At 30.7% G+C, this 25,664-nt stretch overlaps 1 protein-coding gene across 1 annotated transcript in view; it reads left to right on the forward strand.

The window, feature by feature from the left end:
• LOC122716012 (protein tincar) overlaps positions 1-25,664 on the forward strand; it is a 49,883-nt gene that overhangs the window by 14,805 nt on the left and 9,414 nt on the right. The window contains exons 2-9 of the mRNA XM_043938689.1: positions 18,647-18,755; positions 21,468-21,570; positions 21,932-22,208; positions 22,342-22,566; positions 22,742-22,873; positions 24,209-25,078; positions 25,149-25,336; positions 25,430-25,629. Of these exons, the coding sequence (XP_043794624.1) occupies positions 21,938-22,208; positions 22,342-22,566; positions 22,742-22,873; positions 24,209-25,078; positions 25,149-25,336; positions 25,430-25,629 (1,886 nt within the window). The 5' untranslated portion in view covers positions 18,647-18,755; positions 21,468-21,570; positions 21,932-21,937. The remainder of the gene's footprint in view (positions 1-18,646; positions 18,756-21,467; positions 21,571-21,931; positions 22,209-22,341; positions 22,567-22,741; positions 22,874-24,208; positions 25,079-25,148; positions 25,337-25,429; positions 25,630-25,664) is intronic.

A 25,664-nucleotide genomic window follows, 5' to 3' on the forward strand; every position in this document is an offset into this window, starting at 1 on the left:
TCAATATCCGATTTCATCTTCTTTTATGTATTTCTAAGATTCAAGTGAAATAAAAAATCATACATTTATTCAATTTTTACAGATATATTTTATTTCGTTTAATGCCTTTTTTGTTAATCTGAAAATTCATTTTATTTTTTAATTTGAACTTTGAATGCATAATGTTTATTTTTTTCATTGCTCAAAATGCATTAATAAAATTGAAATGTCAATAATTTTATATTGATAATCTATGTAATATAATAATCCTTTTTTTTTTTTTTTAAAGTTCCTTTTAACTGTATAATAATCTTACTCATTTTATTTTGTATATTATATATTTATATTTTTTTAAAAATTAATTAGAAATTGATTAGAAAAATATGAGAAAAAAAAATATATATATATAATATTTATTTTATCTGTCAAAAATAAAAAATATAATCCGAATGTTGTTGTTCGAGAAATCAATTATACTTATTTATTCAACTTTTTAATTTCATTTCAGTTAACGATATTTCGAATTGAAATAAAACAAACAATAGGAGAGAGAGAACAGAAAAAAATGTAAAAAACTGAATTAAAAATTGGAATATTAATCCTTGATATGGAATATAATTTCAATCATATCTCTTCGTTTCGATGTCACATCACGCTGCATCGTAACAGCTGCCATAAGCATTCCCGATTTTCATGAGTACACATTGTACATAGATCCATTTACTTGCGCGTTCACGCTCGACTTGTTCGCAACTCGATACACCCGTATTTAATATCACCCTACAAGTGTGATACATACACTCCTGTACTGAGTGACTCGTTACTATCGTTTAGCCCTGCAATGTCAAAGCATCCAGTTAAAGGTATCGACCATTGACCGGCTGTTCCAAAGACAATTTTTTTTGAAACGTTGAATTGTGTTACGTAAATTTTATTAATTACTACATGACACGTGAGATTGATAAATATTGTTTCAAACAAATACATCGTTACTGTTCGTTTAATTTTCTTTTGATCTAAAAAAATTATATAAAATAAAAAGTACAAGGATTTATGATTAATTTTACAATTAAAAAAATAACAACGTAGAAAACAAAATAATTGTTCGTTAGAAAGTTTTCTGATGAAAAGTCACTATTTAGTTAAAACGATATCAATGGTTAATTATAATAATTTTTTTGTAATAAATAATTTATTTTAGATTTTTATAATATATCCCAAACTGATCATTTTTATCAAGATAAATAAGTTTGGTATTTAAAAATCATATCTCTGATATTAAAATTTATAAAAAGTGGAATTGGTTATTTCATTTCTGAAGTGGTTCATATTAAATTAAATCTAGGGAAGGTATTTTGGAATTTATGAAAGCAAAAATAAATTGATTTACTTTAATGAATTCATATATTCAATTTTAATATCATTTAAATTTTATATAAAATTGTAAAATTGTTATATAGTCTATTATTAAGTTTCTTTTTTTATTATATTAATAACTTTAATTATTCAATTTTAATTTATTATAATCATTACATTATAATCATTAATGATAATGAAGTTAGATTATTTTGTAATTCAAGATTCGATATTTTTCGTAGAAATAATTGCATTTATATTTCATATTAAATTCATGTAATATGAACGATTACAAATAGAAATGATTGCTATAATTTATTTAATCTAAACTATATTTAATAATTCATAATATAATTAATTACGTTTAATAATATTTTGTGAATATAAAAAATATCTAAACAATAATGCGCATTCTACTTATTTTAACAGAATAAAAATTCAACATAATTTTATTAATTCAATTCAATATCTATAAAATTAATAATAACAATTTTATTTTTAAATTAATTTATAAATTGAATTACATGCGCTAACATTACATTTTCTGATAAGTTAATTTGATTATAATTATCTGATAAGTTAATTTGATTATAATGTAATTTTTGATAAGTTAATTTGATTATAATTAACTGCTTATAAAAATATATATTTTAATAGGTTTAATTAAACAGTCAAGATAGAAATATGTTTTTTGATTAAAAGATTTTAAAAATATTTTTAGAAAAAGTTTAAATATATTTTTCTTATAATTCTTATACAATATATATTTTTAAGAATGCAAAAATATATTTTATTATATATGTTATCTGTCGTGCTATATGCATACTATATAGAATATCAGGAATCTATAGTCTGTTACAAAAGTATTAGGAAAGTTATTTTACAAGGAAATATATACAAAGTGTCCCAAAAAAGTTGGAAAATCCAAAGATTTATAAGATAATTTTATGCAACGTTTTCCTTTGAAAAAACTTTCGTTACGGCTTTTTTAACTAAGTTATTAACAAAAAATACTGGCCAATTACGGAGCATATAGCATGTAGTTGAACCGCGACAGTAGTGTTGGCTATGTGCTATTATCGAGTACGAACAAGTCCAAGCAACATATTTAGAAGAAAAAGTGTTAATGAATTTGATTTCGATGAAAATTGTATATGTAGATGTATAATAAGTTATATATAGAACAATTTATTTTTCGACAGAAAATATCCTTGAAATTAATGTGTGAAATTAATCTTTAAATTTTTACTATTTTTTCATATTTTATACACAATTTCAATTGAAAATATTTTTTATAAATAGACAATAAAATGTTCAAATTTAAATAATTTGTACTTTAATTACGAAATTATATTTAAAAAATGAAAATGAAAATAAGTGAAACTTTAAGGATTGATTTTGTTTCTTCAAAGTTAATATAATAAAGAAATTGTTCCATATATAATCTATTGATCCATATGTTCACAGTATGTATAAAATAGAATTATTGTTAGTTTTGATATTACAAATTATATTAGTTGACTTTATTAAAATATATCAATATTTTTATGAATGACTGTATGATTTAACTTTCCAATAATTAACAGATCTTATTATCGTTTATAAAAATGGTTTCTTTAAAAATACTATTAATTTTCATTAAAGCGTATTAAAAAATATTTTTAAAAATTTTCTAAAATAATATTATTTTATGATGAAAATTTTGAGAAAATTAAATAAATATAAATATAAATATAAATTTGTCAAGATTTTCTAAAATTATCAATAAATAATAAAATTAACTTATTTTTAAATATTAATAAAACAAAAAATCATTTATTTTATTCTATATAGTTCTATATGTTACACAGAGGAAATTTATTTTAAATAATAATTATTTATTAATTATTATTTTAATATATAATTATAATTATAATATATAATATATAATTATAATTATTTATTAATTATTTTAAATAATGCTATTTAATAAATTTGAAAAATAATATATTTCAATTGAAATTATTATATATTTATAATTATAATATTATAATATATATATTTATATATTTTTTATTTTATTAGTTAAAGGAATTTAAGATAAGACAAACATTTGGTAAAAATAAAAAGAAAATTAAAGATTAGATCATAGCATAGGTATATTGCTTAATGAAAAACACATTCCTGGAATAACTTTCAAAATATGTTTTGAACAATAAATAATAATAATTATAGTAAGAATATAATAGTATTAATCAGAAATATATAATAATAATAATATTAATAATAATATTTGATGCTGTATATTTAAAAAAAGATATAAAATATTAATATAAATACTATTAATATAATATTAATATATATTATATAAAAATATAATATATAAAATATTTTGATCAAAATCAAAAAGCCAATAATGAATAATTTATTTTATTATGAACCTTAAATAAATTATTTAATTGCAAATATACTTATACACTTTTCCTAAATACTTTATTCAAATATATATTATTAAAAAAATAAATTAATTCTTAAATAATTTAAAAAATTTTAAGATTATGTAATTTGAAAATTCCTTAAAACATCCAAATCTATTATATGTTAATGAGTAATTTAAACTAAAAGAAAATTAAAAAAAAAATATAATTAAGACTGCTCTAACATAATAAAATTATTTAACATTTATAAATATATTAAAGCTCATTTCATTATTTTGTCATAATATTGTCAATAACAATAAAAAAATTGGAAATCGGTTATTGATTTATTAGAAATATATGTAAATATATGTATATCTATAATTATATAAGTAATTTAAAAAATATTTCTGGTGAATTATATAAATTAGAAATAAAAAATTAAAAAAGTAATTGTTACTTTAAAAGAATTTCAAATATTTTAAACGATAAATTTCTAAAACCGATAAAAAAAAAAGCTATAATAATTTTAAAATAAATTAAGGAATTATTATATACTCTTTAAGTAAATTGAGGAGAAATAAAGACGTGTCTGCTAAGATCACGTTTCGAGATATTTAACATTGAAACTTTCTTTCCTTTATAAAAATCCTTATATTTATAAGATTTAAATTAATATAAATTCAAATGTATTCAATAATAAATAATCATAAACTTTATCTTTACTATAACATAATATGATATAAAAAAAATAAATTTTTTACTTCTATTAAAAAATTATAAATCTTTATAAAAATAATTTCGAATTCTCTTTTCCCGAATATAATATTTTCTCATTACATACATATAGAAAATAATTTAATTAAATAATTGACAATATCTTGTTAAATATTTAAGTAGTAGATATAAAGTAGTAAAAACAGACATAAGTTATATCAATAATATTAGAATTTAATAATATTAGAAATATTAAAATTTAATTTTTTAATAATTTTCACAATATTTTTTTTTATCTAAAAATGATAATAAACTTTTAATATCTTGAATCTCTTTATACTTTTTAATATGTGCAGTCATCTGTAAATAATATAAAAAATCAAAACTAACGTGTCATTCATTTTGATCACGAAATTACGAATTACGCATCAATATTAATAACGACATTAAAGATGCAAAAGATATTATTTAAAACGATCAAAATGAAAATAAGTAACAATTTTCCATTGATATTTCGTAAAAATTAAAATTTCTTTAAAGTTATTTTTTTTCCGTTTTTTAAAAAAATATTAATTCGAAAAAAAAAATACTATTTTTTCATTTAATTCCTTTGTATCTCAATGAATTATTGTAGTACAATGTTAAACAATTTATAAATATATACATTAAGGTTAAATTCGTAGATCATAAGATTGCCATAATCGAAAAAGAAGAATATCTCAGGAATATCAAAAGGAGAAACGTCCATAATTCGTAGAATTCCTCGGTTTAAATTATACGCCATAATTACATCGTGCAACGTCACGAGACAATCGTTCTCTATATACAGAATTTTAGAGATGGGTTTAAAGACTCAACAAATACGAGCAAACTATGCATAAATATCCGTTGAAGCTTACTTTTTATAAGCAATTCGTGAATCAGAATTGGATACAGGGGAGGGGGGGGGGGAGAGGCAATAACTACAAGTATTAAACGTCTTCGTTCGAATTTATCGAGCCTACACACGTGTACGTTACCAAGCTATGTGTACAACAAGTTCCTACTTGTTAGGTTTACCTAATGAGATTTAACAGTTATCCAATTATCTAAAGTGCTTTCCCGATGGTCGCTTCAGTTCCTATCAATCAAATTTCCCTTCGGCCACCGGCTGGTTCGGTTTCGAGGCTCTGCGTATTTAATTTCACGAATTAATTCACCGCGTAAACACATTACGCATGAAGTAATGCGATCGATCTCTTAACGAAATGTTAAAATTTCATGAACTTTTTGCAAACTTAATAATCACGTCGAACCGATCTGTAACATCTGAAAAAAATCATTTTTTTCAATAAAACGCGACGAGAGTTCATCAATGATGAATTTAATAAAAAAAAAATTTGATTGCGTCGTCGCGTTGATAAAAATTTATTACATTATAAAATTTCATGTGTTTAAATTTTAAATAAATTTTTTTTTTTTTACTCGATATTGAAATATTACACGATACTAAAATTCAGATTCTCGATTAATCCTAATAGATACTATTATATACAGAAATTTTTCATTTTCATTTTTCATCATTTCATCAATTCATCATTTTTTTTTTTTTTTTAAATGTATCATATTAATTCGAATTATCAATCACTGGTGCTCATTTTTCATTATTTCTTTTTCCATCTTCCTTTCTACTACGTGAGAATATTTTACGCGAATTTTTCAATATCAATAACTCTCTCATACGTGTATGCACAGTACGTATAAAGCAAGCTTCTATATACGTAGTTTTTCTTGTTTGGACTGAGCATAGAGAACGGAAAGCAATCATTCGGGATTTTATCCCAGATTATGTAGTATGAGCGTAAGAGTGGAAGCTTAGCGATCGAGAGTTTCGTTAAGAAGGGTCTGGGCGAAAAAAAGGAGTTAAAGGAAGAGAGGAGCTCTTCGATATGTGGAGGAGAGAGTGGAGGATCGATTACACTGGATTAAACTGGTAAAGCCCTTATTTACGCATGGAATACCGGCTACGTTCGTTCCTCGTCCATTCCTTTATATCATTCATTTACAAACGTTTGCCAGCAAATTAGGTATGGTGGGGCGGATACGATATGTATGTTATCGTGTCAGAGAATCTGCGGACAAGCACGTAAGTACTGTATAGTACACGTGCTGTATGCAGTGTTGAATCGAGCGAGAGTATCCAGATATCGTATCAACTCGATGTCACTTTTTATTCTGCAATTTAATGCGACGAAATTAAGAAACTGAAACGAGAGCCCCGTTCCTTTTTAAAATTAGTCCTTTTCCGGACGATTTTATAACCCATATATATGTAATAATAATAATAATCATAATAATAATAATAATAATAATAACAATAATAACAGTAATAACAATAATAATAATAACAATAATAATAATAACAATAATAACAACAATAATAACAATAACAAAAACAATAATAACAACAATAACAATAATAATAATAGTAATAATAATAGTAATAATAATAATAGTAATAATAATAATAATAATAGAAGACAGGTAAATAATTAAAATCCAGTCGAGTAACGACAAGATTATATTCGATTTACTTATTTTTTATTTGTTATTAGAATTACGTATAGAACGTAGAAATGTACTCCTTAAATAATTATAATAAGATAAATCGCAAGTGATCTCGATTTCTCTTCGAAAATTAATAGATTCGTTGTTAGTCCTAAATTTAATTAATTCGTTTCCATATAAACGAATATATCCTTTCAATTCACAATTTTTGAATAACTCTTCTTCCTTCCTCCATTTTCTTTTTTTTTTATTATACACGCATTAAGAAAACCTGTATATGCGAGTAAGAAAACGATAGGATAGAATAGACATATATATACGTATGGAATACCGACTATGTCGTGTATATATATATACACACCCACGAATATATATACATATATATATATGGTGGTAAACACGTAAGAAAAAAGATTGAGAAGGAAAAGTTTCGAGCCGAGGCGGACAGATGGTGAAAATTTGATGTTCACGATACGCGAAACTTTATTTTCTTTGGTCGAATTCGATGAACACGAAAGCAACGTGCCGTAACCAAATATAACATCCCCCTAACGGGATTCAGGCGCGTCAAGTTTCGTAAAGCCTCCGCTAATCGTATTTGGGAGCTGTTCGGCACGCCCGGAAACCAAGTTAAACGGGAACAGAACGACGCATAACGCGCGCGGCTTCGTTTTCCACGTATATGCAAAACGTTCATTCTCGTTTGGACAATCGATACGATCAAAGCGGGGAAATGCGTGTTGCGTAGCGTTTCGCGTCGCATCGCGTCCATCATTAATAAAAATAAAAATAAAAAAAAAAAAGGAATTCTGGTTTCACGGGGAAATGCAATGTCGGGATAAATCGAAGTGCGAAACGATGCTACAATCGATACGCGGAACGATACGAGGTTAAGCTTTGTTTTCGGTATCAAAAATTTTGGAATCTTTCTTTTTTTGTTGTGTATATAAACTTTTTCAGTTTAGTTTTCGTGTTTGGAGATTTATCTTCAAATATTGATATTTTACAAATCATATACTTCTAATAAGATACCGATTTGTTTTAACGAATATATAATTCGATAGAACGATACTTCGAATTGGATGTAGATTCGATTTAGATTAATTTTAGTTTAATTTAATTTGGATAATAAACTTGATATTTGGATACTTGATTATAATAAATTTTTCAGTTTGGCCTAAATTAAACTAACTAACGTAGATACTTCTGAATCTTTAATTTAACAGCAACACAGCAACAATTTAATTAAAGTAACCTGTACACAGTAGTACAAACACGAACTTTCACACGAATATGAGTTACCAACCGTCGATATTTAAATGGATGTTAAAATTTTCGAAAAATTTAACAACGTAACTTTAAGCGCATCGTAAACATAGAAAGTTTGAGCTCGAAATAAAATCCAATATTTGTGTTATACGATATTAACAAAAATGGAGGTTGTTACGAATTTAAAACCGATACTTTTGGATTTTACTTCAAATCCTACTGAAAGAGTAAGCAAAAATCAAACGCTTCGATGCTTCTGAACGAAGTTTAATCGATTGCTCCTTTAAACATGTATATATATATATATATCTATCGACGATCGATGTTTTAATCCTTCCGATTCCAGCATTTCTGTACCGCTTCGACGATTCTCTCTCTTGTCGACATGCGGCTGGATATCGCCGAGACGGATTCTATGGGTGGATGAAAATCGAACTCGATCCCTTTCCCGCAAAGCTAATTACATTCGTATAAGCGTTAATACTCCCGGCAGTATTAATCCATAAACAACATTACGGTTAGATTGGATATCCAATCTGATCTGCCAGAAAGCGACGAATCTTGTTTCGTGCGGTTGTTCCGATCAATTATACGTATATGTCGTTACGCGAATCGTAGATCGCGAAAAACGAGGGGGCAGAAAATCAATTTTTCAAATTCGGTCAAAAGTCGATAAAATTTATATAAATATCGTCAAAGATAGTCTGGAAGAGTTTTTTTTTTTTTTTTTGAAATCTTATCCAACGTTATATCTTTTTATCGATAAGGATTTAGTTAAAACAAATTTCGCGGTGTTAAAGAGCATCTTTTCGACAAAATACGGATATATCTACACGAGAACGTGTTTATTTTAATCTTTATCCTTTTTCCCTCGAAATGGCTATTTTTTCCTTTTTCTTTTCTGTGTTTAGCGATATTTATAAAACGAATGTCGCGATAAATTTTTGCGTAAGAATATTTGTTAGAGTATGTTAAAGATGGATGCATAAAAGTTTCTTGTCAATACTCGCCTATTTGGAAGTTGTAATAATTAATGTGCAGCATTAATAGTACGTAATTACTTAATTCCTAATTACTTAACTTCTAATTATAAATATAATCAATTAAACAATTAAAATAATCGAGAATGAAATAATATAATATGTAATAATTAATCAGTAAATTTTATTTTTGTAATTAATTAATAAAATATCTTATATAAAAATGATTATCAAAATCGAAGTTTACGATCGCTTCTTTCGATGAATAATTCATAAATAATTATAATTTATAAATAACTATGATTTTTTCCCCGCGTTTTATTGTGACGTGTTTTTAGTTTCTTTTTTTTTTTTCAAGCCAACTCCTATTATTTTACGAGTCGTTTAATGGCGACTTGTATATTGCGAGATTAAAACTGTACAATTACAAATTAGTTAAATGGTTAACGTAAGTTACAGAGGTTGAAATTGGTCGATATAACCATGATAAATATTTAATATATACACATATATGTATATTTATTATCATGTAAAATATTTAACTCGAATCTAATTAAAATATATATATTTGTACAATATTTTATTTCCTTCAATTCCGCTTCAAATTCTCCATTTTAAAATTCTCTTCAGATTTTAATAATCCGTCCGTATAATATAAAATGGCATGGCGAAGAACCATGAATATGTCCGTTCCATTTATCGATACAGAATATATATCTTATAGTTGTCAAGTTATTCTAACTGACAGCTATCTACCGAAGCGTAGAAAAAGATATCGAGACAGATACGAGAAATTTGTATAAAACGTGTACGAAATTTAAAATTATTTGATTTATTCTCTTCTAATTATATATTAATAGATCGTAATAAATCTCAATTTCAATTTTCTTCCCATTTTATTCCGTTTTTTCCGTAATATTTTAAAATTTTATTTTCATAGTTGATTGTCGATGCAATTTTTGAAAAAGCTTAAGAATATTTGATTTTGATTGCGTGTATTTAATTGCAAATTTGTGTTATCCTAAAATTATCGTTTAATTATTACATCGATCGAAAAAATCAATCGATTTGAATGATGAGAACGAAATTCTGACTGAAGATCTAAATGAAGAGGGAGGAATTTAGATCCTGATATTAAGCAGTGCATGCAGCATCGGGTATTGATTGAATAGGATGCCACAGGAGGTGAGTAGCAAGAAGGAAGAAAACGTGGGAGGGAGAGAACGAGAGTCGACTGTCGGAAGAGGGTGCGGCAAAGGGGACAAAGAAAGGATGATATTTTGCTCGTTGGCTGTTAATCATTGTCGTTCCTGTCCGAAAATCGAATTTTTCACGGAATGGAGGAAATACGATTCGTATTTTCATCAATTGTAATTTATATCTCTTCGTTCCTTTTTATTATTATTATTATTATTATAGCTACTAATCTTATATTATTCTTGATGCTAATAAATAAGATATATCTATTTTAAAGATGTATTAGATTTGGATATTTTTCATTTTTTTCAAATCGCATTATTATTTTCACGAAATAAATCATTCGTTATTTGCTATTGTTATTTCTTGATTTCAATCGAAATAATTATTAATTTGTTTTTTAAAATAATGTTTATGTTATTACTGCTTTTATTATGTGATTAATATTATTACATTTATTCAAAGCATATTTTAAAAGTTATTGCAGGAATGAATTTTTTTATTAATAAAAAGATATACTTGTTGTTTTTTTTTTAAAAAATCAATTCTTTAATTTATTCTTTTTCAAATATTCGTTTTATCTAAAATTCTTTTGACTAAACAAATAATTTCAATTGAAATAAATTTCACTCGAATCTAATTCATACACATGTTGTCATTCAAAAATATTGATTTTCAGAAATTTCTAATAAATTGAAAAATATCAAAATGAAGTAAACATTTAATAAATTGAATACAATTCTTTATATTTAAATAAATTAATTGTATTCGTATGATAAAATAAGATAACAAAATATATTAAAGATTCGATCAAGAAGTTCCAAGGAATCATTTAATTTTATGGATTATACATATTCGATTCAAACAATCAACATATTCAAATCTATCTCTTTTTTTTTCAACTATATAGAACGAGTAGTATGTTTTTCGATAGGCAAATAAATAAGATATACTCAACGATTCTTAAAACTCGTGAATTTTTATGAAAAAACGTTATAGTGATGGTTATTTACCAGATATAATAATGATTTATGATTTTTTTCTTTTTTAAAGACGATAAATATGTTTTGTGACTGTAGACCGTGATAAGGATAAAATGGCGGAAAAAGTTGAAGACTATGTGCAAAAATTGCAGAATTGGATATTGGAAAAAATCTCTGGTTTCAACATTATATTCGATCATTTTGAAAAGAATTTGCATCGATATCAACGTTGATATTAATAAATATATTTCGAAATAAATAAAACTTACGGAAATTTTGTTGTCAAATCAATCATTTGCACATCAAATATATATTATATATCATATAATATTTTTTAATCCCCTTGCATGCGCGGGTAGAATATTTTATCCTTCTGACTAATGAATAATAACGTTCAATCTCAGTAAAAAAAAAAATAATTTTTCATTCATATGAAAATATCGAAAGAATTTCGTATGAATTTTTAATTTCTCCGTATCCATGAACCCGATATATCGTCCATGTTTCAGACAACATACCGTTCTATTTTTCTTATCCATTTTCAACTCGACTTCGAATATAAATACGTTCTCGTGTATCATTTTTATCTTGTCACTTTTGCTTCTTTATTATGTATTCGTATAAATTTATTGTACAAATTGCTTCCATTTGTGAATCGATTAAATTGGATTAAATTGAATCTCNAAAAAAAAAAAAAAAAAAAAGACGAGGCAAATTTATATACAACATGCCCAAAACGTTTATTATATCGTTAATCTCTTTGCAGATTCGCCAGTCGACTTGTCAACCCAGGTTTTCATACGAATTTTGCACACGACATATCTCGCATTCGTAAGGAGACACGTGACATATCTCGTCTGTACGCCTGCGTAAACCTCTCTCTCTCTCTCTCGCTACACTAGAGATACTACCTTTTTTAAAACAAAAGGAGGAATTAAAAATTTACACTAAACTTTCCTATATCCCAATACACGATATTCCGAGACAATTTCGAGGGCAGCCCGTGGCTGCGAAAGCGATTCGTCGAACCGTCGGAATCGAGGGGATGAATCTGGAGGGTGAGTCATCGATGGAACCCCGCAGAAAACTTTCTTCTCGAGGAATGTCTTGAAAGAGGGTTGCGGTGAGTCATCGAGATGGACGACAGATCGCGTCGATTCGATTCGACGATGCGTTGTTCCACGCGCGCACAGTCACACAGTCGTGAAAAGTGGGTAGAACCGAGCGACGTTGATACAATTATTCGCGCACAATTATTTATAAGTTTCTGAAATTTCTCAATAATTAACCGTCCTCCCCACGGGTTTCGTCCGATTCCGCTTCCGCTTCGGATCGAAGAGAAAAAGAATCGCGGTCCTCGGGGCTCCGCTCGACCTCGTTCTATCGATTTACCGGGGAAAGCCGAGCAGAAGCGAAAAAACATTCCGGGCAGCTGCGTTTCCCGTCGCGGGACCACCTGTACCGAATGATTTTCGTCCAAGTTTATCCCGTTTTCGAAACCGGAATCGATCCGAGTTTAAAAACTTATCTCGCGGCGCGTTTACATGCTGGATCCGTGAAGAGGGATATTGTAAACCCAGGGCGAAACGTCGATTCGCCGGTTGCCATCTAGAAATAGCCATCGCTTGTAAAATATACACACGCGCACACGGTTTTCGTTTCACGGGTCAGGACACGCTCCCTTCGTTTATCGTTTCGTATCACGGATTTAAAAATGCAAATATTTTCTCTTCTCCTTCTCTTCCTCCCTTTTCTTTTTTTATCTTTGGCTTAATTACGTCAGTTCTTTTTTCTTCCCCTCCCTATCTCAAATATGATTACCAATGTAATCTTCTTTTTCTTGATCAGCAGTTCCTTTATATGCGCGGTTGGCTAGAATGAAATTCTTTTTTCATCGGGAGTCTCCTTATTCGAGAAAATTCTTCGAGAAGTTCTTTATTTCAATCTATGGAAATAATTCGTAATTCGTTTCAATATTCGAATCGTCGTCGTAACGAATTAAAAAGTTTTTAAATGAAATTTTGTTCTGCGTACCAGTGCAGAATTTAGAAACGATGAAATGAACGACGTTTTATATCTTAATCGTTTAATTATCTTAATTATAGCAATTATTCCACGTGTGTTTAGAAGAAGAAGAAACATTACGCAAGAAAAACAATCAAAAAGTCACCTTGCCTTCGGTCGTATATATATATATATATATACCTCCATCCTCTACATATATATATATATATAGAGGATGGAGGTTACTCGCTCAGCTTTTAACGTATTTACCAACTTCTTTCGTTCTCTTTATTTCGGTTGCCTTCTTTCACGATGAAAGAATGATAATTCGAATCTTGATAGATTTCTAGATTTATTGCATAATTTCATAACCAAAAATTTATTGTTCAATTTTAATTTTATTACTATTCAAAACTGTATTCAATAATCGAGATATTTTTTCGCGTTTCAACTCGTTCGTTTTCTTTTCTTTTTTCTTTTTGTGCGCGACGATCTGGGAAAATCAATCGGTGGTTGATGATAGCAAGCGAAGAAAACTCATCACGTGTCGAGTACGCGCGAGACGCGTGGCGAACGCATATTTCATCCGCATTGACGTACGGCTCGCAGAGAAATCAAGTTTCGAAACTGCGGGACGAGGATGGAAGCATTTCGCGCGGTATTGAAACGTAGACGTTTCGATAGAAAATCGATTTCCTGTTGAGGCTCGTCCGGGATCAGTCGTGCCGTATTATTCGTTGCTCCTTTGTTGCAGCCGTGCATCGATCGCCGTACCTCAATCGAACAAGCTTTAGAAATTTCCGTGTAAAGTTAACTCGTGACCAACTTGAAATTCGCCACTCATTTACAACAACGAGGATTTCGTATTCAAGGAAACGTCGTTTTTGTTGTTTTTTTTTTTTTTTTTTTGTTCTTATACTCGAACGAACTGGTTGCTAGCCGCAAGTCAGTTTTCGCTTTAACTTAAACTTTGTGTTAAGTTTAAAATATAATTTATTTTATTGAAAAAAGAAGAATTAAAATTGATCATTGAAGAAATGAAAATAGAATAGAATAGAATCTTAATTAATTTCTAAATTAAACTTGACATAGTATCTTTAATATTCAGAGTATTATTATTTCGAATGAGAAAAAATGATTTTAAATAAAAAAATAAGATAGAAAAATATAGAATTTATTTATTTGAAGCTTTTTTTTTGAATAAATCAAGTTTCAAAAATTTTTTAATTAGATACGAATGAATTATAGTTAAGAGATAATTACAAATTGAATTTAAAAATTCATTGATTACATGATTCTTTGATCGTATACGTTCAATCTCGATTCCTAGAAACAAGCGATAAAAAATTTTATTTTACATTTTCTGCTTATTTTTACATGAGGAGTCTATTAATAATTCATTTGTATCCAATTAAGAATCAGCTAATTTCATTTATATTTAAAAAAATTTTCGAAATTAATTTGAAAATTTAAACGAACAAATTTCATTCTATATTTTCAACTTATTTTTTCAAAAATTACCTTCTGTACCACCATGGAATATTCTGAGATATATTAATTATTAATTACATATTAATCTCAGTCCTCTTTTGATCCAATTAGATTAAAGCTTGATTTAACGATAAAAATAATTAAATCATGAAAATTAGACACAAGTTTGAATTTGTTATGGATTATTTTCGATCGAAAATTTATACGTTTTGTGAATCACAATACATTGTTATTACATGTATAGTAATAGCGATAAAAGCTATATGACAATAGTAATCGGTTTGGAGATCATTTCATTCGATGAAGTAGAATTTTTCTGAAAAAGACTACATCACGGAGAAATATAGATTTTCGATAATGATTATGGACGTTTTGCGCGCGATGGATGCATCGACAATTACGATTGCGATGCATCGTTGATCTTGGATTTTTTCGACTATCCTATGAATGGAGCGCAACAGCATAATTCGGCAGAAATTTACGGTCGCGCGATCGTCTACGGTATTCTTCAGCCTCTAGTCTATGGCAAGGCGCACGTATCGAGCTATTTCGGTATGGATTCAACGAAAACAAGCGTAAAGCAAAAAAATGAAACGAGCAGCGCACAGGAATTAACGATGCGCGCGATGGATACCCTGGAATATTACCCTTCTCATACGTAAATAGTGAAGCAGCTTCGACTGTTCACAAGAACATAATACGTACCTTTTTAAAACTTATACACGTATACAAAAATAATGAGACGAATATATCGAATCGTCGATATTCTTCCTTAAAAGAATTATTTTAATTTAAATTTTTCAGAAAATCGATTTGCTCGATATATTAAGATACGTGTCTTTCTTAAAAGTTTCAGGATCTTCAAAGATTCAATTTTGAATACGAGTTTGACTTCGGATAAGTTCGGTAATAATCGGATAAAATCGATTAGAGAAACTCGAGATCAAGCAATTATAAAATCTTTAAACTTGAAACTGACAACTCAGGATCTAAAGCAATGTGATGAGATCTCACTAATTCCGATTGAAGTCTTGATTCCAAACTTATGGAACGATCTAGCACATTCTAGAGAATATTAAAATAAATTTGTCGGTATATGTTCTATCTCAACATATTTATATTAAAATCATCAAAAACAAAGAAATAGAATACATCGAAAATTTCATTAAACGAGAGTATAAATAAAATATAAATAAAACAAATGCTCTCGTTATGCAGTTTAGTATATATTAGAATCATTCATTTTCATGCTCCACAAAAATTATTAAAAAATAGACACATGGAGGGCAAATCCTTATTGATTGGGAACGAAATTTTTCGTAGAAATATTCGATTCGTTTGAAAGACGGAAGAGCAAGGAGAGGAACGCGAACACGAACGCGGATAATGGTAATGGCAAAAATGAATGCAAACAGGAGCACAAATAGGAATAGCTCGGAGAGAAGAGGGGGAGAGGGGGGATGTTAAAACGCGAGATCGGTTGACGTCGATAATTGAGGTGTCGATGCTTCTGACTGGTGGGAAGTGAACGCTGTAGGCAACAGTGGTGAGCTAGCCATTGGCAGCTTGCCAACTACTCCTCCTGCCGTCGATGCCTTCGGTGTTGACCGACAAACAAAAGGGACCTCGATGCATTGTCCTCGACGAGAGCGAATGCAGGTCGAGTATCCATCGAGCGCAACGATCGGCTCTCGTTCTCGACCGATATTGCATTCCGTAAAGGACGATCGGCATGCTTGCCGCTGTTCGTTCAATGCCCTCCTTCATAACGAATTTCGTTCGCCTCAATACACTCGTTCCCACGCGTCACGTTTCCACGCGTAATAAATCGAGGTAAAGAAAGAGAACCGTTTCGTCTCTTCGAATGGTTATAAGTAGATTGCTGGCCATTTTATTTATGCCGGCAACGCGTTTAAATATTAAGCTAATAGATGTGCAGCAATACGCGTATGTACAATATACGTTATACACGTGAGAGAGTGTTAATATATATATATATTCACAGGACATATTTGAGGGATCGATTCTAGGAAGAGGCTAGAGCAAACGTAAAAGTTGATACGCAAAAATATCGATTACCTATTTATCGAGTTATAAGTAATTGAAGTTTGCTCTAGACCAGTGTTTCTCAATATTTTTTTTTTTTCTATATCGTCTATATCGTACTCAAAGATATCTCAAAGATTTTTAGTAAGAAAGGTTTAAGGTTTGTGTATTTTTGTAGGAATCTAAAATTAGATCTTTACTTCCCTTGACAAAGGCGAAGCAAAATAAATCACGATATGCTTTTCTTGTACGTTTTAAAAGTCATATATTACGTTTAATGAGAGAAATATGTAAATTTTGAGAATTTTTAATTGCTCCCCTTTCTCTCTCCTCCTCCTTTCTCCTCCTTCTACGTCGAGAATCAATACGTTAGAATACGAAGCGAGTTTTATCTGAAAATTTGAAGTAAAATAAAAAAATCCATTAAAAAGATATTTCATCGTTGAATGAGGATGGAAATAAAAAATATCTATACTATATTTTTGCAAATTAAATTTTTTTAAAGAAATATTATTATTTCTCAATAAAAAGCAATGCATATTTTTTATTAAACAATATTAGATATTTTTGTCCAAATCGTAATGTTTCGTCGTTATTAAATAAAAAATTTTATTTCATAATATTTTATAATAAAAATATCTCTCGTAAGATATTTCATTCATATATCGCATAGATATCTATAGACATACTATATATAGTCTATAGTCACATAGAATGATTAAAAATGGAAGATGCCATTTGCAGATGTAAGTGTAAGTTTCGAGTTAAGCAAAAATAAACAGGGTCGGTGAAAAGAATCGAGAGCGGCTGAAAGACAATTGATTGACAGGAGCACGAAATTGCAATCGAGGGGATAATGCTCTGCGAATGGAACGCCCTCTTTGCTTCGTTAACCTTTTTACCTATCGTCAACTTTAGTCTCCATTCGATTTAACAATTAACGAATGAAAAAAAAAAATCAATTAACTCGAATCGCAAAACAAAATGAGTTTCTTTCCTGAATATCAAAGTTTCAGGAAGGACATAAGATATATTAATTGCAATTGCAAAAAAATACGAAATATAAAAGATCAATAAAATGATCCAAATTTCCACGCTAAAATAGTTACATAACTTGTTTTTGAATACCGAATACATATTTATTTTCTTATTGAAAATAAAAATAAAAAAAATAAACTATCACACGGTGCAAAATAATACGCGAGAATGCGGTTACCACGAGATAACAATTTCATATTGTTATTTATTAATTAAAAAAAAAATCTATCGTTTGCTTTTCAATGATTACACATTGCGGTTAAAATATAAAGAAAATTCTGTCTGACTAAATATTTTTATAGAATATATTATTAATTCATTTTTTTCTTTATTATTCTGGATAATATATATTTTATAAATTTTTAATGTTATGAAAGTATAAAATTCGTATAAAATATCTTATATTTATTATTTTTATTGAACAAAAGCGCACATAGATTTTCTATTATATTAATCGTTGATTGTCCAACAGATTTTTGAAAATGATTGTTGTTGAAATTAAAACAAATATTTTATAAAAATAGGGATAAAAAATGTGACCAATAAATCAACATATTAGAATTTTTAGCAAGCTATAAATTATTTTATTTGATTCAGATCTCTTTTCCTTTCGAAATTTCAAAGAATTTCGATCTCTTTTCAGATTTGAATAGCGTTTGAAGCGCAACTCTACGATTAATTCAACGATCAGCACGACGGCAACGACGACGGTGACGGCGACACCGACGACGGCGGTTATTCTCCTCCGTTCGGTGAGTAGATAGATCGTTTTGACAGTTTGATCGATTATACGAACACATATTTGTCCAATTTATAACTTTACCAAGTTTTCTAATCGAACAATACTAGAATGAACTCTGTTTCCTTCTTTTTTAAAGATAAGGAAAAAATCTTTCGAGAAAAATTAAATTGTTGTCGTAACATGTGAATTACATACGAATATTTAATTTCGTTCATTCGATCGTTTTCTATTTGTGATATATATATTCTCAAAAGACGTGTTGTGAATAGAGTCGTATTAAATTTTAAAGGACGTTGAAACACTACATGATCTTATCATTTCATCTAAATTTAATTATTTTCTCTTTCTCGACTTCTTTTATTGAGAAAGAAAAAGAAAAGGAGAAGATTATTTCTCTTTTAGCTATAGTTTTTATAGCACTCCTTAACGTGCTGAAAGAATGTTTCCATGCTAGCCCTTTCCACTATTCCTCTTTAACGAACTTCTCAACTGTTTTCACATTTTTCTACACCTTCTTCTGCAAAAAACTTCATTCGTTACAATTAGAAGAAACACGTTATACATCAATGTCGAACCATTACGATAGATTATTTCCTTCTCGACACGAGTCTCGCGTTTATAAGAAAACGGGGAATGGAAGAAAGCTCTTTGAATGTGTTGCACAACAAATATAGGTCAAGCATCGCGAGAATATCTTGATGAGCAGCGAATATTACTTCTGCGATAATAAATCTTTTTTTTCTTTGTCTCTCTCTCTCTCTCTCTCTCTCTCTCTCTCTCTCTCTCTCTCTCTCTCTCTCTCTCTCTCTCTCTCTCGTCTTCGACGCGACATCAAACGACGAACGCGTTTCCTCTTCTTTTTCATTTTTTTCTTGGTATCAGGGTCATCGTTCAGTTTGTTCGACAAGATAGAGGAATCCGTTGTGTAAGGTCTCTCCACGGTATCTCTCCTCTTTTTCCTTTCAAATCTCCTCGCAAAGCAAGATCGGGAGCAATATCTGGCTAAAAAAGAATTTCCACCAAAGTAATCACCTTGGAAAACCGGCTTCTTTCAAAGAAGCCAAAGAACCGACTTTGCCATGCCGTGCCAGGATAGAAAAGAAAAGCTGATAGAGGAAGGAGGGAGGGGAGGGGGAGATACGAGGGGATGGATGGATGTGGTCGTAAGAGCACTAGAATTATCACGGTACGCCAGCCCCTCTCTGTTTCGACCCCCCCTTTTGTACGACTCTACACTCTCTACTGACACTGTTAAGCATTAAGCCACCCGATCATTTTTGTTGCTCTCGCGGCCGCCATTGTCGCCGCTTTTTACGATTGGAGAGAGGCATCGGAGCATTGCTCACGGATAGACACGGCGCGTAATTTTCTGCGCAACTTTTCGAACAATGCTCACATCCCTCGAGCGAGTTTTCTCCCCCTTTCTCGGCTATTCTCCCATCAAACGACACCGCTTAAGCGCAATAAGTACTTAACTCGTCACTTGAGACTTTGCACTCGTGTAACCCCGTCTTGCGATCCTTTTATCGAGATCGTACGTCTTCTGACGTTCTTTCGTTCTCACAGTCGTTTTTTCGGATTCCTTTTCGGATTCTTGTTGAATTCTTATTTTATCGAAAGAGATTGTGATACGTAATTCTTTTTGTATTAAAGTTCATAAGTATATATTGTTTTAATGATTTTGATAATTTTTAATAATTTCCACTAGATGTTTGTTTCTTTGATTTGTTTGAAGAATACGTTTTGTTTTTATCTTATAAAAAATGATCTTTTTTATAGCTACAGTTATATCAGTCTTGACATTGTAGTTACTAATTAATTTAATTAGTACTCTAGAGATTATATTTATTTTTATTGATTATTTAAGAATTTTAAAAATTATGCAATTTAGTATTATTACTATTATATTATTGTTTTATAATAATAATAATAATCATCATCATTTGTCATTCATTAAAAGTATTAAATACTTGTTAATATGAATATACGTACATTGAAAGTATATATTCTTGTATTATATTTTTCTCAACTTATTTCTTGTAATTTTTTCAAAGAAAAAGTACTAAAGAATTTAAAGTTGAACATTACAGTTTTTTAATTTTATTTTAAAATTTCATATAACATTATAATTTATAAATTATGTCATACTCAATTAGAAAAATTTTAAACATTAATTTCTATTATGAGAAAATTTTATTTGAAAGGAAATTCATCAATTTGTTGTTAATTTTCTCCGTATTATTTAGAAAATTTTAAGAAATTCTAAATATAAGATCGATGCGTGCAATTATAACATATTTTATTATTATAAATGCATATTATATAAAGGCTGATCAATTTTATTTATATTGTTACGAATATATTGTATATCTATTTTTCGTGAAATTTGACTTTTGCGTGCAACAATTAATTTTCGACTATTTTATAAAAATCATATTTAAATATATCTTTCTTCATTATATATTCCTGAATCCATTATTATAGCATTATCGAATCTTTGAAATTTTTCTCAAGAAATTGGTAAGAATGGAAATGCTCAAATTATAATTTTTCATTTAATTAATAATAGTTAATAATAGTTCAAAAATTAACTCGTATATACGTCAATCAAAATCATTAATATCGAATTAGAAATGTTCACGTGATTTCTCTGGTGTTACCTTCTCATTAGATTCGCAGAGGATCAATTTGCTAATTCGTCTCCACCCCTTCTCTGTTTCAGGCGGCGCTGTCACCTCTAAAGATGTCAGAGCTCCGAATCGATTGTTCCGAACTAACTCATTCGAAACATTAAGACACCTATACCAGAAACAGCAGAATACTCGGTAAATATTTAAATAGAATTGTTCAAAGAACTTTCTCACGTATCGAATCACGCGTTCCATTTATCGCATGAATTTTAATCCCACAATCTTTCTAATTTTTCGTATTTTATATAAATCATACCTACAAACATGCAACATCGTTTAAAACGATCTTTTCCGTGACGCAAAGAAACAGCCTTAGAATTATTTAAGATAATTTTTTTACTAATATAATTTCCAATTCTAAATAAAATTATAAATATATATATATATATCCATGATTAACGATATTCGATCGTCGAGAAAAAAATTATTTTCATTTCTTTTCACGAGAAACGTTCGGCGTCGTCGAAACTTCGAACGAAAACTTTTCCTCTTTCAGGACAAGATGTCAATGACGGGAAGCTTAATGGGTTACGAGAACAATAACGAGATAAATCAAGCAAAGTGTAAGAAGCCGTTAAAACCGCTTCCGATAGTGTCTAGCATAAATTCCAGTGGTATTACAACCACCAACAAAACGAAAAAACCCCGAAGATCGGCCAGACGTAGCTCTTGTATACGAGGTCACGTGAATAGTTTGTGGTCCGTCTGGTACGGTGTTTTGGCGGTCGCTTTTCAAGCTTACATCGGGTTAAGATACGCGAAAAGGTTCGCCGGTAAGTGAGAGCCCGTTCCTTTTTTATTTTTTTATTTTCCTATTGAGGAATAAAAAAAGGGGAGAACGCGTATATAAAGAGTATGGAAAGAGAGAGAGAGAGAGAGAGAGAGAAAAAGGGGGAATTTTTCCAGCTTATTTATCGTTACCTTGGCCTGCGGACGCTCCACCGCCAAAGGTGGAGTTGTACGCGTGCTTGGTGCTGGCCGGTGCTGGAGTCGTTTTGCTGCCCGTTCTTCTCGGCGCGGCATTTTTAAAGCTCGGCAACCTGGCGAACGATGGGGTGAAACTTGGTCGCCATTTGAGCGCGTGTTCGCGCGATCCACCTTCGTCTCTGCTCACCAACAACCCCGACCACAGTAAGTAACAATGCCTGTTCTTTATTTTTCTTTTTTTTTTTTTTTTTTTTAAGGCTTTCATTTCCTTTCGCGTTGAAAAATGTCACGGCGCGGGGAGGGAAGGGAGAAGGGGAGGGGGACTGTTTACTCGAGGACAATCATAACGTACACGACACGATTCGTGGTGAATTCGCAGGTTTGGCGAACAATTTATGGCGACACGGGGGTCCCACAGCCGCTTTCGTACACCTTTGTACAGCCATGTGCTTCCTCCTACCCTCGCTTCTCATGGAGGCTAGGCTGATACACGCTGGATTTTTGCCAAAAGGTAATATGATCAACATCCATTTCGTTCGACATTTTATTTTATTTGATAATTTACGGAGAGATACAAGTATCTATATAGTTTTTTTTCAGCAATAAGTTCATTTTTCAAATTTTCTTATGAAAAGTTATTCGAAATTTAATAGTAAATAACAATGCTAATAATTTGTACAAACTTCTTTTTAAATTTGTATATATTTTTTTTTTTCAAAATTTTAATTCGATCTGTTCGCAATTCATTTTTAAAACGAAAATCGATAATATATTGTGATAAATTGTGAGATTTATGAGTTGAGTGCGAAGCTGAGTGGATGGTATTCTGGTATCATCGCGTATGGCAATTCGAAGCAATTTCCTTTCCTAAAATCATCCGCCGGGCGTATCATTATTCCAACTCGTTAAGAAAATTTCGATCGAATCGATGATGGTAATCGATTTCGGATTCAGATCGGTATCGTTATGGGGTAAAATGACTCGCGCGCATGGAGAAAAGGGGCGGTTGGAATGTAACGGGGCAACCTCGTCCTGACTACGTTCTGGTTCGTGTATTGATCGGCCAGGTGTGTGTATACAGCTAGCTACAGGATTTCTCCTTCTACCTTGGACAACTTAACCGTTTACCATCTCGTTCCCTCTAACGAGTAACCCTATTCCTCAATACGGTTGCCTCTCAGATTCCGAGACTCGATGGCTTTTCGCTTTCATTTTTACTTCCTTTTACCCGCTTCCCCTTTTCAATCCCCCTCCCTCTCCCCTCTTTTTTCTTTTTTAATATCCTTATCGAGAAACAACTACTTCACGGAATGATTTCATTGTATTAATGGAAAATATCCGATTAAACGAGTTTATTATTTTAAACGAATAAAGTTTATATGCGAGTAGTAATTAATTTGATTCTATCGTCACAATTATTGTTATACTTGCACATCTCTCCAAATATCTCTTCTCCCTCTTTCTCCTTCCTTTATAGATGTATAATAACTTTACGGAGTGATTTCATTGTAATAAACTAAAATATCCGATTAAACGATTGGATTTTATTATTTTAAACGAATAAAATTTATAAAAATAGCGAGTAGAAATTAATTGATTCTGTCGTCACAATTATTATTATATGTGTAGAACATCTCTCCAAACATCTCTTCTTCCTTCTTTTTCCCTTTCCCTGTATAATAATTTTACATTTTTACCAAAGTCGTTCGTGCATTCGATCAACAACGCTCGTCAACTTGTGAACAGATCCCGCGTAAACTGCGTGCTCGTCCATCGAATCGATTCAGATGATCAAACACGATTAATCGTATTTACTCAAAACTTTCGTATGTTTTATATTTTCCAGAAACGATATGGCGTACGGATCTGGATTGGCTGGTGACTCATCGCGATCGGTTGGTCGTGTCGAGTTTCATGAATCCGACCGTAAATCTTAGCATCTTAACCGGTTTCATAACGCCCCAACCTTTCGTCACTTTAATACCCGACGACGAATCGACCGATAATACAGGGAACGATATTACCACTGTGAAATCAGAATTGATCGATCTTATCAATAAATCGATCGCGGTCGAATCTCGACACCAGGAGACTACAAGGTATAACGGGTTATTTCGAGCGGCGAGTAACGGTCTAGCAACATCTGATACTCGAGTTCCGAGTACCACTTCCGCCCTACCTGCCAAAGGAGCTACAACTACTCCCTCGACGCAAGAAATCATTATCGATGCACCGAAAACACCGTCCACGATTTTGAACTCGACGATACCCGCCAATGGCAGTGCATCGTCGATTACAACGACGACGACGAGGACGACGAGTACGGTCGCGGCAACGACAACAACGATGACGACAACGTTGACAACCAGGAACGACGCGAAAGCATCGACGAGAACGGCGGAGATGGGAAAAGTAACTACAGCTGCTGCCGCGACTACCGCCGTGGCAGCATCGACGCTCGCGTCCATTTTTCCCTCGACGATCAACCCGATGAAGTATGGAAATACTGTTAGGCGACCAGTCACTACCAAGACGATCGTTAAAAGTAACAGTTTAAAGAGCAAATCGAAAACGAAGAACGTAGGAAGAAATTCGACGACAGTCAGACCGAAGACTGTCTCTGTTGGAAATATGACCGCGCAGAGTATGTCGTTAACGATGAACAGCTTGGCTGATTTGGATCATCCGGAAAAGTTGAATCTTGAATTACAATCAGGTATGATAATCTTTTCTTCACTTCTCTCTAATTCGATTCGTTACGTGTCATAACGATTATTCTTCTATAGCCGAATCGTACGGACCTATCACTCTCGAGTATTTGAATTACGCAGTCGCTCTTGGCGTATATTCCGTGAGGTATCCGGCGGTTTTTTGGTCGTGCAATAAACCGTTGGCCACAATTTTTAGCTTCCAGTTAATAGTCAATTCCGCCCAGAGCTTATTGGCCTACGTTGGAATGTCCGTTCTTTACAAGGCGAGTAACCTAACCTGCTATATGTACATTTCGTATCTTATTTTCTGTCATTTCATCCGTTAAATTAAGATATCTGTTTTAATCTGTTTTCAGGTCCAAGTAATGGGGCCTTTGAAGGTGCTACCAGTTCTTCGCCAACAGTATCGTACGATATCGACCACAAGCAGTATATCGACCATTTTCGGGGACTCGTACTTTTTGCTGAATCCACACGTTACGCTCGTTCTGTTCGCTCTCTCCTCCCTCTTGGTGCTTTGCTCAAGCATGGTGATGTATTTCTACGCTTACGGCAGGTAAGTTCCCTTCTTTCGTTTTCTTTCCGTTCCGT

The sequence above is a fragment of the Apis laboriosa genome, unplaced genomic scaffold (genome assembly GCF_014066325.1).
Source record: "Apis laboriosa isolate Shangri-la unplaced genomic scaffold, ASM1406632v1 scaffold41_cov147, whole genome shotgun sequence".
Classification (NCBI taxonomy): domain Eukaryota; kingdom Metazoa; phylum Arthropoda; class Insecta; order Hymenoptera; family Apidae; genus Apis; species Apis laboriosa.